This window comes from Denticeps clupeoides, chromosome 4, assembly GCF_900700375.1.
Source record: "Denticeps clupeoides chromosome 4, fDenClu1.1, whole genome shotgun sequence".
In the NCBI taxonomy this organism is placed as follows: Eukaryota; Metazoa; Chordata; class Actinopteri; order Clupeiformes; family Denticipitidae; genus Denticeps; species Denticeps clupeoides.
Genome location: NC_041710.1, coordinates 30,094,947 through 30,109,284, shown reverse-complemented (window position 1 = coordinate 30,109,284; position 14,338 = coordinate 30,094,947). Strand labels below are relative to the sequence as shown.

General features: G+C 47.5%; 2 protein-coding genes and 4 non-coding genes across 7 annotated transcripts in view; 2 read left to right on the top strand and 4 right to left on the bottom strand.

The window, feature by feature from the left end:
• gpc5c (glypican 5c) overlaps positions 1-8,372 on the bottom strand; it is a 121,337-nt gene extending 112,965 nt beyond the window's left edge. For both annotated transcript variants that reach the window (XM_028978643.1, XM_028978644.1), the window contains exons 1-2: positions 8,060-8,372; positions 3,324-3,485 (exon numbers count right to left, since the gene is read on the bottom strand). In XM_028978643.1, coding sequence (XP_028834476.1) covers positions 3,324-3,485; positions 8,060-8,228 — 331 coding nt within the window. In that variant the 5' untranslated portion in view covers positions 8,229-8,372. The remainder of the gene's footprint in view (positions 1-3,323; positions 3,486-8,059) is intronic.
• Positions 8,373-9,250: 878 nt separating this feature from the next.
• On the bottom strand, positions 9,251-9,323 carry trnam-cau (transfer RNA methionine (anticodon CAU)). The gene has a single exon. It is a non-coding gene; the product is annotated as a tRNA-Met (tRNA).
• A 473-nt stretch (positions 9,324-9,796) lies between these two features.
• trnai-aau (transfer RNA isoleucine (anticodon AAU)) lies at positions 9,797-9,870 on the bottom strand. The gene has a single exon. It is a non-coding gene; the product is annotated as a tRNA-Ile (tRNA).
• A 387-nt stretch (positions 9,871-10,257) lies between these two features.
• trnaw-cca (transfer RNA tryptophan (anticodon CCA)) lies at positions 10,258-10,329 on the top strand. Its single transcript has one exon. It is a non-coding gene; the product is annotated as a tRNA-Trp (tRNA).
• Positions 10,330-10,669: 340 nt separating this feature from the next.
• trnap-agg (transfer RNA proline (anticodon AGG)) lies at positions 10,670-10,741 on the top strand. The gene has a single exon. It is a non-coding gene; the product is annotated as a tRNA-Pro (tRNA).
• A 1,934-nt stretch (positions 10,742-12,675) lies between these two features.
• LOC114789125 (ankyrin repeat domain-containing protein 34B) lies at positions 12,676-13,977 on the bottom strand. Its single transcript, XM_028978237.1, has one exon. The coding sequence runs from the start codon at positions 13,889-13,891 to the stop codon at positions 12,749-12,751; it is 1,143 nt and encodes a 380-aa protein (XP_028834070.1). The 5' UTR covers positions 13,892-13,977; the 3' UTR covers positions 12,676-12,748.
• Between the last annotated feature and the right edge of the window lie 361 nt (positions 13,978-14,338).

The following is a 14,338-nucleotide window of genomic DNA, read 5'->3' as shown; positions in this document are numbered from 1 at the left end:
AAGTCTGCTGGTGAGATTTCCATAAAAGGAGTCTATGGCATGAAAAGCACGTTCATTCTGCCATCTCGTCTTTGGACAATGGCATCACTGGCCCGTAACATTCCGTACACGAGTGGCAAATCTTTATGTAACCAATGTCAAGGTGCTGTGGTCTAAAATGGAAATGCGCAGAACTATTATACAGTGTATGATACAAATAATACATTTTAACCCACGCTACAATTTTATTAAGTTAATTTTTTACGGACACATATTTTATGCTCATCAAATTGACCATTCACATCCAATAAAATAACCAACAGGCAAGATTTCATTAAAAAGGGTTTCATCAGCACAGTATGAAGTACAGCCCCAAATATTAGGAATATATTTCAGACCATGTATTTGAGAGGTACAGTTTGTTCCCATAACTTTTTCAAACTGGCTAAGTGCAGCACTATGCATTAAGTGTGGAGCTTGTTTGCTAGACATCCCTAGGTTGTACATGAATTAATATGACAATATGAAACATGACCTGTACTGATGCTTGTGCGTGTGACCTGTTGACAGGCAGGGGTTTGATTCCTCCAGAATGAGGTAATAGCGGGCATGAGAGCTGTCACTTATTCTATTATTGTTTCAGTTTTATTATGCTATAGAGTGAGACAGATGTATCCTGGTATACTTTACTTCTACAAATGTTGTAGTTGTAACGTTAGACATTGATCAAGAACATAACAGCAGCACATCTTCTTAAGCAAACAGACAGTTATATTAATCCTATGGTTATGGAAATTGTCCTGCTGGCTAATTCACGTTCAAAAGCATTCCCTCTCACCAAGGACCGCTAAACCTCAAAAGCCAAACAGGAGCCCTGAAGACAGCCTGTGATTTATTCTCATTTCAACCTGGCAGCCAAAGCTAACACTTCACACAGCACAGAGTGGGAATTTCTTAAAACCACTCCAATACTGTAATATTCATGTCCATGTGATTTGGCTTCATATTTGCAATACAAACAAATGCTGTTTGTACTTTGTGTGCTTTAAAGTCTGAGATACTTTGTAAAAAATGTAAAAAGAATTAAATAAAGATTATATTTAAACATTATTCTTATTGTCAAATTATTTCGCTGGGCTTTGGCAATGTAAAAGCTACCCAGTGATGAAGGGGAAAAATTGTGAATGGCTGCTTTATATTCTGCAATTAAATATTTAGCCTAGTATTATCTTTTAAGAATCACACCAAACTAATTTTGGGGAAAATAACAGCAACTTTTTTCAGCCTGAAAAGTGTGTGTTTATGCATTTCATAATTATTTAGGGTATGCTGAAGACATTTCAACTACCAGTCATCCAATGCTGGGAGGACAACTCAGAGAGACTGGTGCAGGCTTTTGGCACAGTAAAAAAAAATTCACTTGGCAGTAAAAGACACCCTGAAGGTCAAACTGCAGCAAAGGAGACAAACGTCCTCCATAAAACCACCACCTAAAACCTCCAAACAGAGGAGGCCAAACCAGAGAGGAAATCAACAGGCTAAAAGGCATCTGTCAATCAAAAGCCTGGCTGATTTTTGAACCGATGTTATGAAAATGAAACATTTTTCTGCTTCTGGAAACGGTTATGTTGGATTGGTTAACATCCAGATGCATGCAAAATGTATCATTCAAATACAGAGTAGTACTTTCAAAGATTTTGCAATAAAGTCATCGGGTCATATTTTGCTGTCTCCACTGTTACCTTTTATTTCTAAATTTTCAACATTATTTATACATTTTCAACAAATGTTGAATTCAATAATTTCAACATTTTGTGGGTATAAAAAGCTGGTATTGTCATTCCAAGTTCATCATTCAAACAACCACGAACACGCGACGTCACTTAACGGACGAACAACGTCACCTGGCCATGGCGCGCCTTCGGGTCGGTGGCAGGCAGTCAGATGTTGCTTGTGAACTTGGTGTGTCTCAAAGTGTCATCAGCAGACTTGCATCAAGACACAGAACTACTGGCAGAGTTCATGAGAGACCCAGGAGTGGAGCCCCACGAGGCCAGGGACAATACTGACCAGTACCTAAGGACCTATTCACTCAGACATCTTTATTGAACTGTCACACAGCTGCAGGGCCGAGGGGTACTAGGGTTTCCAGACAAACCATTCACAACCGACTCCACCGCTTTGGCTTGAATGCCAGACGCCCGTTGCAGGAGACTCCGCTGACACCAAGACACCGCCGTGAACGTTTGCAGTGGGCACAAGACCATGTGACCTGGACAATGCAGCAGTGGACTACCGTCGGTTGTCGGGTCACCTTGCACAGAAATGCATGTTGTCACCATTGCTGGAGAAGGCGAAGTGAGCGATACGCTGAGGACAACATGGTCCCCAGGGTTTGTTTTGGTGGAGGAGGTGCAACAGTCTGGGCATCACCAGTCAGCGCAAAACAGATTTGGTTATTGTACACGGCTCAGTCACTGCAAGTTCTTACCTCAGAGACATCACAGAACCCATCATCATCCCCCAAACTTTCTGTTCATCGATGATAATGCTCCACCACATCGTGGCAGGATTGTCTCAGCTGGACTTCAGAAAGTTGGAGTGCCTCTCATGGCACGGCCATCAATGTCCCCTGGGACCAGTCGAAGCAGAGACTGAATGATTGTACCCCACCCCCACGTGACCTGGCTGAACTGCATGTAGCACTTGTGGAAGAGTGGAACACACTGCCTCAGAACAACATCATGAGGCTGGTGAGGAGCATGGACGTCGCTGTCAAGCTGTCATTGCAGCAAATGGTGGAAACACCCGCTACTGACATTGTCAATTTTTTTATTTGGGGCTATCCCTGTTATTGTCTACATTTTGGGGGTAATAAATATTAAACTAATGAAAATGGTGTTTCTGCTCATACATTATTAGTAATATCAAAGGAAACTTTTACTTATTTCCTTAATTCAGAGCATTAGGAAAAGCACTCATGGAAATAACAATATCCCTAACGTATTGTGAGTCGTGTATTATATGGAAGAATATGGTATGGGCTCCTCTCATTTGAAACTTTATAAGACATCCTCTGGGTGACAAACATGATGACATGTAAAGGAGCTGGGTTCTTCCTCTACTAGCAGTATATCGTGAATATTTTCTTGATGTGACATTAGCGGTCGGTGTGCTTCCCTTGCTGTAAATATAATTTCTCCTGTTCAACATCTCTGGAACGTCCAGAGGTACAGCAGAAAAAAAACTGTGATGAACCACCATCCCACACGAAAGCCTATGAATGCTGGGGGTTCAGCGTGGTGATGAGTGGACTTATCTGTGGAATTTCATGACTTCTTTACCTTGGAAGGCAGCAGAATGCGCCGACAGGAGGTACTTGAGCTCGAAGCTGTAGGAGCGGATGTTCTGCATCGTCTCTCGGCGTACTGCTACCTGGTAGCTCTCCTCCATCTTACGCGTGCAGCAGGACGGTCCTCTGTGTTTGCAGACCAGCAGATCCACATCTGGATAGAACACAGCAAAAGGGTGAAAGGAGGGATGTGGCTCAGGAATGAACAAGCACCAGTTATGGACGGCATGTTATGACTGGCTATGACATCATCGCACACTCTTAAGCCATAACATCTCCCTTCACACTCAGACCAGATATGATCTAATAGAGGGCCATCAAATGACACGGCTGACGTCAGCAATGGCTCAAAATAAAGTCCCCACCGCTCTGGCTCTACCCTTCATCTTTTTTGGGGACATCACTACAGCGGCGATGACATGCCGTGACATAATTATCTGTCCCGCTTTTGGAGTTGAAGCTCATTGCTCGACTTCATGGTGGCTTTCAAGAGGCTGCGACGCAACCGAAGCCAGACCCAGCCCATAAAGTCTGTTGTCTTCTTTTTCCCAGAACAGTCCCTGAAACACAATAGCATCCCTCTCGCGTTGTCTCACTTGCTCTTGTCCACCGAGCTTACGGAGACGCATCGCTGCCACATGATTAAACCCCATCACCCTCCGCGCCAGCTGCCTCATCCCGGCGGAATGAAGTCATGACTGACCTCTGCTCACGGCCGCACTCGCCTGACTGTCTCACCCTTCCCACTTTATCGCTGGCGTGAAACTAATACGCCGGGTTCTCGCCGCGGAATCCAGCCCGGGGCCTCTCTGGAGCTGGCGAGGAACGGCGGGGAGAAAGTGATCCGGGCGAAGCTCATCAGAGGCAATCCACCATGGACAGGAAGGGACCGGAATGAATGAAAATGCCGTGGAATGCTGGTCGGAGGTTCGAGAGGAGTAGGTTGTGTTTGAAACTCGAGTCCAGGTGAGGCCACCCGCCAGTCCAAAATAAATCAAGCCAAGCATCCCACTGGCGTCCCATTGTTCCAGGGCGGTAGTAGCCTAGTGGGTAACACACTCGCCTATGGCCCAGAAGACCCAGGTTCAAATCCCACTTACTACCATTGTGTCCCTGAACAAGACACTTAACCCTGAGTGTCTCTAGGGGGGGACTGTCCCTGTCACTACTGACTGTAAGTCGCTCTGGATAAGGGCGTCTGGTAAATGCCGTAAATGTAAATGTTCAACATGCTGGCAAATGGATGGACCTTTTTACTGTATAAATGTCCATATGCCGCCAAGCTTAAAAAAAAAAAAAAAAGCTGGAGTTGGAGGAGGTATAATTGCACGACGGAGAATGACATGTCACACCTCCCTTCAGACTTAGCACGATATGAAACGGGCTCCGGGGGCGCCTCCGAGTCTAAGCTCTCATACCTCAGGCACGGCCCGATTGGGCCCCAGCGGGATTCTTCCCGAGCGACGGCCACGGTCTCCAGACCGCGGCTACACGTCACCACTGATTATCTAATCAGCCTCAGGTGACCAGCAGCTATCGATTAATCGGCCGCATTAAGTGCCAGCGCCAGTCTTCTTCGGTTTGCAGGCTCGAGGTCGAGTACTGTGGCATAGGGAGCAATCTGGAATTTTCCTCCTCCTCTCTCTCAAATTGAAAATTGAACAACAGCACAAAGTCGGTAGAATGATTAGTGCGACCGCACGCAACCTCTCCCGGGCAAGCGAGGGCTCTTTCTCTTTGATGTGCGCCAAAACAGCGGGATATTTATTTAATATTGATTTGCCATGCCTGGGAGGGGCTTTGGCCAAAAGAAAACATTCCTCTAAAGGATACTGCTGCCATGCTTGCATACCTTTTCACCGACCAACACCCCCAACCCCCCGACCTCAGGACTTCTGCTCAAATGTTTGTCTTTTCCAAGTTTGAAGCTGGCGGGCAAGGTGCTGAAGGGTGGCTACAGGCCTGCCGTTTGGAAGCGGTAACAGGAGGAGCCCGAAGGAGCATCACCACAACGCGTCTGCTCCGGGCCAGGCCGTCTTTACAGGCCCAGAAAATGTTGACCTGTACCCAACAGCAAAAAAATTAAATAAAAATGACAGCAATCTTCCCTTCCGACTCTGGGAATAGATCGATTACAATTCTGGGTGCCGTTCATAAATAAGCCTGTTCACTTGGATTTCTAAAATTGGCGTGGTGCAATAAATAAAGACAACTCTAGAGAACTTTAATCTCCTGCAAGTGCTGTCACGTTACACTGACTAATCTCAAAGTGAACCTGAAGCTTGGACGAGTGGAGAATCCCTGGTACCGCATCAAATAAATTAAGGAAAGAAGTGCAAACAGCTCAATCCAATAAAGATGTCTGCGATGTGGACTCAGACGCGTAAGCAGATTGGAAAAAGACAAGGACAGCCAGGGCAGTGGAACGTTAGCAGACGACCTGCGGACGTTCAACACTGCTTTGCAAAAACACGTTTATTTTCGAAAAAGAAAAGAAAGATGAAGACGCCTGCCAGAGGCGTTTACCACTCTGCCAAAGACTACTTTCTTGCCTTGGTGAATGGAGCTACTGTGCGGGCCCATGTGTGATTTTCCAGCACATTCCAAATCTCTTTTGATGTTCCCGCCTGGCCAGGTGTGGCTGCGCAAGCCAAAACCGGAATGTCCAGGTTAATTCGCTTCTTCAGACCTTCATTCGTTATTTCTTGCTATTGTTATTACATTGTTATTATCCTGTTTTTGAATGGATGTCACTGACGCTGTGTGCATTGGCAGGATCACACAGAGCTGACTGTGGGCCCGGATGTGGTCTTTCGGTTCTGTACGCGGAGGGGGCGTGGGGGGGTGGGGGGGGCGAGGTGACAGGGCCTGTCAGGACCCACATGATTCAGATGACAGCGGCTAGCTGTGTTCCCTGCAGGGATTATCTTGTTCTTTTCCACCAAACTGCTGGATTCCAACTTGCAGCATCAGCACGAAGTCTAATCTTGATATGGTTTGCTTGGCCGGACGACTTGGCATAAAATGTTCATTTCGGAAGCAACTTTCTACAAATAGCTTTCTGAACGTGAGCACTGTCAGTACAACAAAACAATCATTCATTATAACTTCAAGCCATGTAGCACATCTGAAATATGCAAACGCTGCCAAATCCAGCTGTCCTGTCACCCTTTAACTGCTCATATGCATTTTATACATTATTTCCCATGTGTTAAGGTTCCTGAGGTAGAAATATTCCCAGGAATATGTGAACGGTGATTGTTTGTTCGCTCATTACTGTTTCGGACCCTGAGTAAAACACTGAGAAGGGAAGCCAGGGAAAACGTTCCTCTTCCTATAACTATGAATGACCTTGTAAATTATGTAAAATCATGTTTATCTATGTGCACGCTTGTGACATGGGAAGTCCTGGTGCCCACTGTGTAGTTCAGACTATATGCCAACTTCATACACAATTCCATATTAAGCCCTTTTACACAATGAGCCATTGTGGTTATGCAGTCTGTCACAGTTAAAGGGACTGTCAAAAAAAAAAAAACAGCCAACAAGCCGGTCCTGCTGTGGACGCCTGGCAGATGGGGGTCTCAGATGCGGACACAGAATGCAGATCATTCAGCGCCCACTAAGGTCACGGCTCCTTCCCCACCTCACCGAATCTTTCCTGGAAGCATCGGCGGTGACAAATCCAAGGTTTTTATTTCATTTTTTTAATAGCACGCAGTAAATTCTAATCACCAGCGAGCCGCCAGCCCCCTCCAATCATCAGCGGGAAACAGGCCGCTGCCCCGGCAACCACATACAAACAATTCATGCGATCCCAACAGCCATTTGGTCATCTCTGACACCGGTTATGCGCTGGCTCTTCACCTGTCATCAATACACCAGCCACAGAGGCCAGATTACACGGCCGCGCCGTTCAGGGCAACCAGGGTGCGCTTCTGATTTAATATCCATCAGTGTGGCGGCCTGGGGAATTCAAGTACGCGTCCCCGTGCCGACTTCAGGTCAAAAGAAACGTTCGGCAACAGTTTTAAATGATGCACAGTCAAATAACGCGTGGTGGTATTTTAGTGGGTAACATACCCGCCTGTGAACCAGAAGACCCAGGTTCAAATCCCACTTACTACCATTGTGTCCCTGAGCAAGACACTTAACCCTGTACAGTCTCCGGGGGGGGGACTGTCCCTCTAACTACAGATTGTAAGTCACTCTGGACAAGAGCGTCCGATAAACGCTGTAAATGCCCCGAAGCAGGGTGTCGGTGGCCTTTCTACACTGAAAAAAAATAGAAAACTGGCTCCATTTTTAAAAAAAGAAGTAATCTGTCACACCTAATATTTTAGCATTGATGTAATGTAAATAACCCAAACAAACAAACAAAAAAAAGATCCATAAGCATACATTATTTTAACAGATTAATTTGTATGAGTAAACTATTTAAATGTTTTAATAAATATTTTAACTACTGGAACGAGAGGAAAACAGGCGAAACAAACGACAGTTATGGTTATGGTTAATTTGATAGGGTTACAGAAGAATAGATGGCCATATATATACATATATATATATATATATATATATGATAACTCCGTGCGCGCACCTGTCCTACGTCATTCCGGCTGGACATATGGACGTGTTTTATTCTTCCTGATCGTATTTACCCCCTGCCTCGGTCGCATGCATGTCCCGTTACGCGCGTTATACGCGCGGCGGGTCGCGCCCACTGACCTGTTGCAGGTGTCTCCGGCACCCACTTCAGCGGGCCCACCTGGCGCACCTGAAACGCCGTTTTCACCTCGTAGCAGCTGTGGGACAGGCCTTTGGGCACGTCCGCCAGCAGCGAGATGGCCCATACGGTCCACCAGAGGTTCACGCGTGGGAGCGCTGCCCGGGGCATGACATCCGTGGGATGTTGCAAAGGCTCGAGTGCGGCGCGTCGCGGCAGAGCTGTCCAAAGTCCCCGCCGCGGTCCGTCACATTCTAGTCTGTGTTCGCGGGGCAGACGGGCGTCGGGAGCCTATTGGGGCAAAAACGATCACAGACTGAGGGGGTGACGGGTGCGCGCTCTGCCTCTCTCTCTCTCTCTCTCTCTCTCGCGTGCACGAGCGCGCTCCCTCCCCTCGGTCACATCCCACGGGCATCGCTCCACGGAGGCACGGCGTGGTCTCTCTCTCTCTCCAGGTGGGGGAGCGCGTCGCACGACCCACAGCCCGCTGGTTATGAGCGAGCTTGTGGAGGGTTATGATCACTTTTTTATTGTCGTTTGCGTACTTGTTGAGTATTTACACTCCTGCACGCCCTCTCAGATCTGCAAATGAAATGAGATGAAAAGTCCATCTTTACTCTGTTCTCCTCTGTTGTCCCTGGCTGGTGGGACAACTTGTCCTGCTCCATTCCACTAGACGAGACTACTACCACCTTTAAGAAGCAGTTGAAAACCCACTTGTTCAAAAAGTACTTTAGAATCTAACACTTCTAACACACATGCACACACACTGCACAATTTTTTTTTTTAAATGGTGTCTTCCTCTTGTAAGTCGCTTTGGATAAAAGCGTCTGCTAAGTAAAGTAAAGTAAAGTAAAGTAAAGTAAAGCTTCGGGATTCCACTGGTATCGTTATGCCCTCTACTGGTCAGCATTAAACGTTGCATGATCGCCTCAAGAACGATTAAGAAGATCGAAAAAACTAAGGTGACACTGTCAGTGTTACGAAAAAAACAACATTAAACATTTATTATTACATGACCTAATATAAAATCAAAAACGTTTTGACATTATACTTTATTAGAATTACAACACCAATGATACATACGTAATGAAAATTGCTTATCAGAACGAGATCCTTTAATCGACTAGTTAAATCGATTCAATCGTTTCGGAGCGACAGTATGATGGATATCATGGGTTTTAAAATAGAATTGCCCCGTGTGAGGATCGAACTCACGACCTTCAGATTATGAGACTGACGCGCTACCTACTGCGCTAACGAGGCCTGAACACACTTCTGTTCTCACAGCTACAGGGATTTGGGAGTTACCTATTGTGCTGCACAGTTATACAGCCCGAAGAAAGACGAATTAAAAATTCGAAAAGATAACTTTAATTCGAGAAGAAAACATGACTTAATAAATAGTGAAAAGAAAAAGAAGTGGCGCGTACGGTGATCGAAGCCGCGACCACGCTCTAATCGACTGAACTAACCAGCCAGCTTACTTATTCTTTCATCGCTTTACAGCAGGACATCGGAGCGCCACAGTAGCGCGTCTGAATCAAAACCAGAAGGTTGCGTGTTCGAATCACGTTATTCTTTATTGCCATTACAACACCAATGATCCATAAGATTTTTTTTAAAAGCCCGTGTGAGAACCGAACTGCGCGTATAGTTAAACCGATTCAATCGTTTCGGAGTGAAAACATTAACTCGAGAAGAAAATATGACTTAATAAATGGCCAAAAAAGCTCGTGTGGCCAGTACGGGGATCGAACCCGCGACCTTGGCGTTATTAGCACCACGCTCTAACCAACTGAGCTAACCGGCCATGCGGAGCTCTTCAATTTTCTTATCCTGTTTATATGATAATGTACCCGGTGCAATGACGTCATCTTACCATTACAGACAATGGGGACAAGAGACGTGAGGACGATAACTTGTCATAAATTGAAACATGGAGCCAATATGTCCTGGTGGACGTACAGGAAAAATCCAAAGATCCGCACATTTCCTCTTACATTAAGGACTCTTGGTTACGCATAATTGTCGCATTTTTAGCATTTTCCTCCGTCGTAATGATTTGCCGTGAGAGGTGAGTAATGACCCACGTCACGCATAGACATTCCCGCGGTAAATATGTCTGAAAAGCTGCTTTTTTTTTAAGATTCACGATTTTCCATTCCATTTATCAACATGTGGCGAGGCATCACAGCAAGACCTCGTGGCGCAACGGTAGCGCGTCTGACTCCAGATCAGAAGGTTGCGTGTTCAAATCACGTCGGGGTCAAAGCTTTTAATTCCCCGCGACGGTAAAGTGCCGAATATGGTATTTCGTACGTGAATATTCTCGTCCACGTCGGTGCCACGAACCACGAAGCGCAGTGAACGCTGTAAGTAACGCACCGAATACGCCAAATAAAAATGGCACGTCTCGTGCATGTTAGACTTGTCACTTGGCCGTCACATTTTCTCAGTAAAATAACCTTTAATCGGCATCCGAACAGTTATTGTTACAATGCTTTAAATATTATTTTTTTTGTCCCGTTTCGCTGCTCCCGGAACTGGGAAGTTCGGTGTGTGTCCTTGGAAAACTGAGTGAGGCAGATCTACGGAGCACCACGTGTGACGGCTCGTTGGTCTAGGGGTATGATTCTCGCTTAGGGTGCGAGAGGTCCCGGGTTCAAATCCCGGACGAGCCCTGTTTTTTTTTTTCCTCCCAACCATCAAACCAGTTCCAGTGAGATTTCTTGTCATTTCACCTACGTACGTGTCACACAGTACATAGTGAAACGAAAGAATGTTACTGAATGTAACATTTAGTCAACGTATAAAGTGCAATGCAAGGCTAACAATTCAGTCAAACAAAACATGTAGACAGACCAGTGAATAACCAGTGAATCTGGCACAAATATCGCTGTAATAGATAACATGTTTTAAACATACAAGAGGTAGACTGTGTGTGTCAGTCCCTGAGCGTTCAGCTGTCTGATGGCCTGCGCTAAGAAGCTGTTGCACAGTCGTGGGCCAGCGGGGTGAACAGCATTGGACCGAGCACACAGCCCTGAGGAGCTCCAGTGCTCAGTTTGGTGGTGCCAGAGATGCTGTCCCCGATCCGGAAAGACTGAGGTCTCTCAGTCAGGAAGTCCATGATCCAGTTGCAGAGGGAGGTGTTCAGGCCCAGCAGGCTCAGCTTCTCGACCAGGTGCTGAGAAACAATGGATTTGAATGCTGAACTGAAGTCGATGAGCAGCATTCGTGCATACAGTACAGGCAAAAAATTTGGACACACCTTCTCATTCAATGTGTTTTCTTTATCTTCATGACCATTTACGTTGGTAGATTCTCACTGAAGGCATCAAAACTATGAATGAACACATGTGGAGTTATGTACTGAACAAAAAGACCTGACCTCCACAGTCACCAGACCTGAACCCAATCAAGATGGTTTGGGGTGAGCTGGACCGCAGAGTGAAGACAAAGGGGCCAACAAGTGCTAAATACCTCTGGGAACTCCTTCAAGACTGTTGGAGAACCATTTCAGGCTCATTTGATGCTCATCGAGAGAATGCCAAGAGTGTGCAAAGCAGTAATCAGAGCAAAGAAACTAGAATATAAAACATGTAACCAGTTATTTCACCTTTTTTGTGAAGTACTTTTGGCCTGTACTGTATGTGTCTTTATTGTCCACGTGGGTGAGGGTCAGATGCAGGGTGTAGGCGATGGCATCGTCCCTGGAGCGGTTCGGACGGTAGGTGAATTGCAGCGGGTCCAGGGTGGAGGCCAGCAGGGTTTTCATTGAGACACCACACTGAAGGTTTCCTTGGCACGGGCACGATGGTGGTGGCCTTGAGACACGTTGGGACGGCCGAGAGCCGCAAATCTTTTTTTTTTTTTTTTTTAAGTGAAGATAACGCTGCATATATTATTTTAACTTTCATGCTAAACACTAGGCTAGTGTGTTGCTTATAAATTTGTATTTTTTGTTACAAAATAGTTGCATGGCGTGGGGGGCGGGGATTCGAGTAGCATGCACGTGTGCGGATGTGATGACACGCCGACTGTTTAATCAACCAGACAAGTGTAAAAACCGGGCCGGACTTAAATCAACAAGTAATGAAAAGAATCGAATAATGAAATTACACAAAATAACATGAGATTTTGAACAAACTGATCAGCAGCTCTGATGGGGGTGGCGGCCATTCATGACACATATTTTGAAACACGTTGCATTTTAAATTTTGCAAGAGGACAGTAATCTTCCAATTTCAAACTACTATTTAAAAAACCAACAGATAACAATATAATCCACTCAAATTATTATTTAGGAGCCACGTGTTGCGGACCCCTGAGCTACAAGAACTGGGTGTCGGTCTCCCCCAACTAATGAACGATCTCCTACAAGCAAAAGCCTACGGATGGAGAACAACGGGAGTCTCGACACACACATGACAACAAGGACATTCAGCAAGGAACAGTTTAGGTATTTCAATATTTGAACAGTGTTTGTTCGATTTGTTTTTTGGCGCCTAAGTCTTTTTCACAGTACGGTTTGTGCAGTGTACCCACAAACCTCCATTCCTTCTTTTTATCGTCAGGGCAGTGCCACTTTTTTAATGGTGAAACATGGCAGCGATTTTAGATTCGATCGCCCCTGTCCTCCATTTCCTGAAAATGGACATATTTTCCGCCATATCTGTAAAAGTTGATTATAGATTTGCACGGCTCACAGGACGAATGTCCTCCAAGCTCCCGGCCTGCCGCTGTCCCTGCCGACGGCTGTTGGGGGCGTGGCCGGCGAGCGGGGGCAGGGAGCAGCCTCCCCGCGCCGGGCCCTTCACCCCGCCCTGCTCCCGCTTGCCCCTCTTGCTGGCCGCCTCGTGCAGAGGAGGGAGATGGAGTCGGGTGGGAGTGGAGTGGAGCTCGCTGGCGTGCGATGGCGGCTGTAAAAGCGGTGGGGGGGCCAGGCATGGCAGAGTGTTGCGGCGGCTGCGTCCTTCTGCCGCGGCTGCTCCTCCACTGCTGTCCTCGACATCACATTCGTGGTCTCCCCCTCGCCTCAGCCCCTCCTCGTATGCTTGGTTTAAGTGAGCCAGGTTGTGGACGGCCAGCCAGGGCTCTGAATGCAGGCGGTGACGCCGGACGGGGGACGAGGACGACGAAGAGGAGGAGACGCCGCCCGTCCTACCTGGGAAATGAAAAATGGTGTCTCTGTCGGCCTCGAAGCTCGGCGAGCCCGTCTTCAGCTCAATGTCTGACGGGGACATGCATGAGACCGGAGAGGTGTTGGGTGACGGGGGGACGTTCAGGTAGCGGCGGGTCACAGAGCCTCCGTCGCAGCTCACATCGGTGGCGATGATGATGATGTCCTGGCCCTTCGCCCGGCATGCGTCCAGCAGCACCTGCAGAGTCGCTTGGTGCTGGGCGTTGATGGCGTAGACCAACGCCGACGCCCCGGCGTAGTCCTCCATGCTGGGGTCCGCGCCGGCCGCTACGAGGGTCGCGGCCACCTCGGCGCCGGCCCTTTCCATGCAGGCGTACATCAGGGCCGTGCGGCCGGATTTGTCCTGGATGTTGGGCTGGGCGTGGTGCCTGAGCAGGTGGCGCACCAGACGCAGCATGGCGCCGCCGCACTGCTCGCCTCGCATGGCCTTGCAGGCCGCCAGCAGCGCCGTCTCCCCGCGCTGGTTGCGTTCGTCGACCCGGGCGCCGCCTTCCACCAGCAGCCTGACCAGACGCGGCTTACCCAGCTGCGCCGCTGCGATCAGCGGACTCGCGTCCGGGAGGTGCGTCTGCGGCTCCGCCATGTCCCTCTCTCGTCCCTCAGCCTTCTGTCTCACAGGGCGTGACATGACAAGCGTTCAAGAGGAAGGAGAGATCCTTTATGGTCTTGGCGGTGTGTAGGAAGCGGTGACCACTGAAGGCGTGGAAAATGTCATGTGCTCACGCCCCAGCTTTCATCTCCTCGGGGGCACAGCCCGAGTTAAAAGGGACCTCAAGCAGAGGTAGGAGGCGTGGGCCCGCCCGGCTGTCTTTTCATCACTGGCCTAACCTCTCAGCACATGGCTAATGCCAGTTTTACTAGTGCACACTGCAGTACTGCCACACAACTATTTCACATTGCATTATTCATTATCGCTGAACTCAAAAATGCACCTTTCAGGGTCACACAGTGTAGTGGAATTTCTTCTGGACCGGCAACCCTTTAGGAAATAATCAATAGATGTTGAAAAGACTCAAGGACACTGGTACAAGTAAGAACAATTTATAGTGCAGTGGAATAGGTGAGTGCTACATTA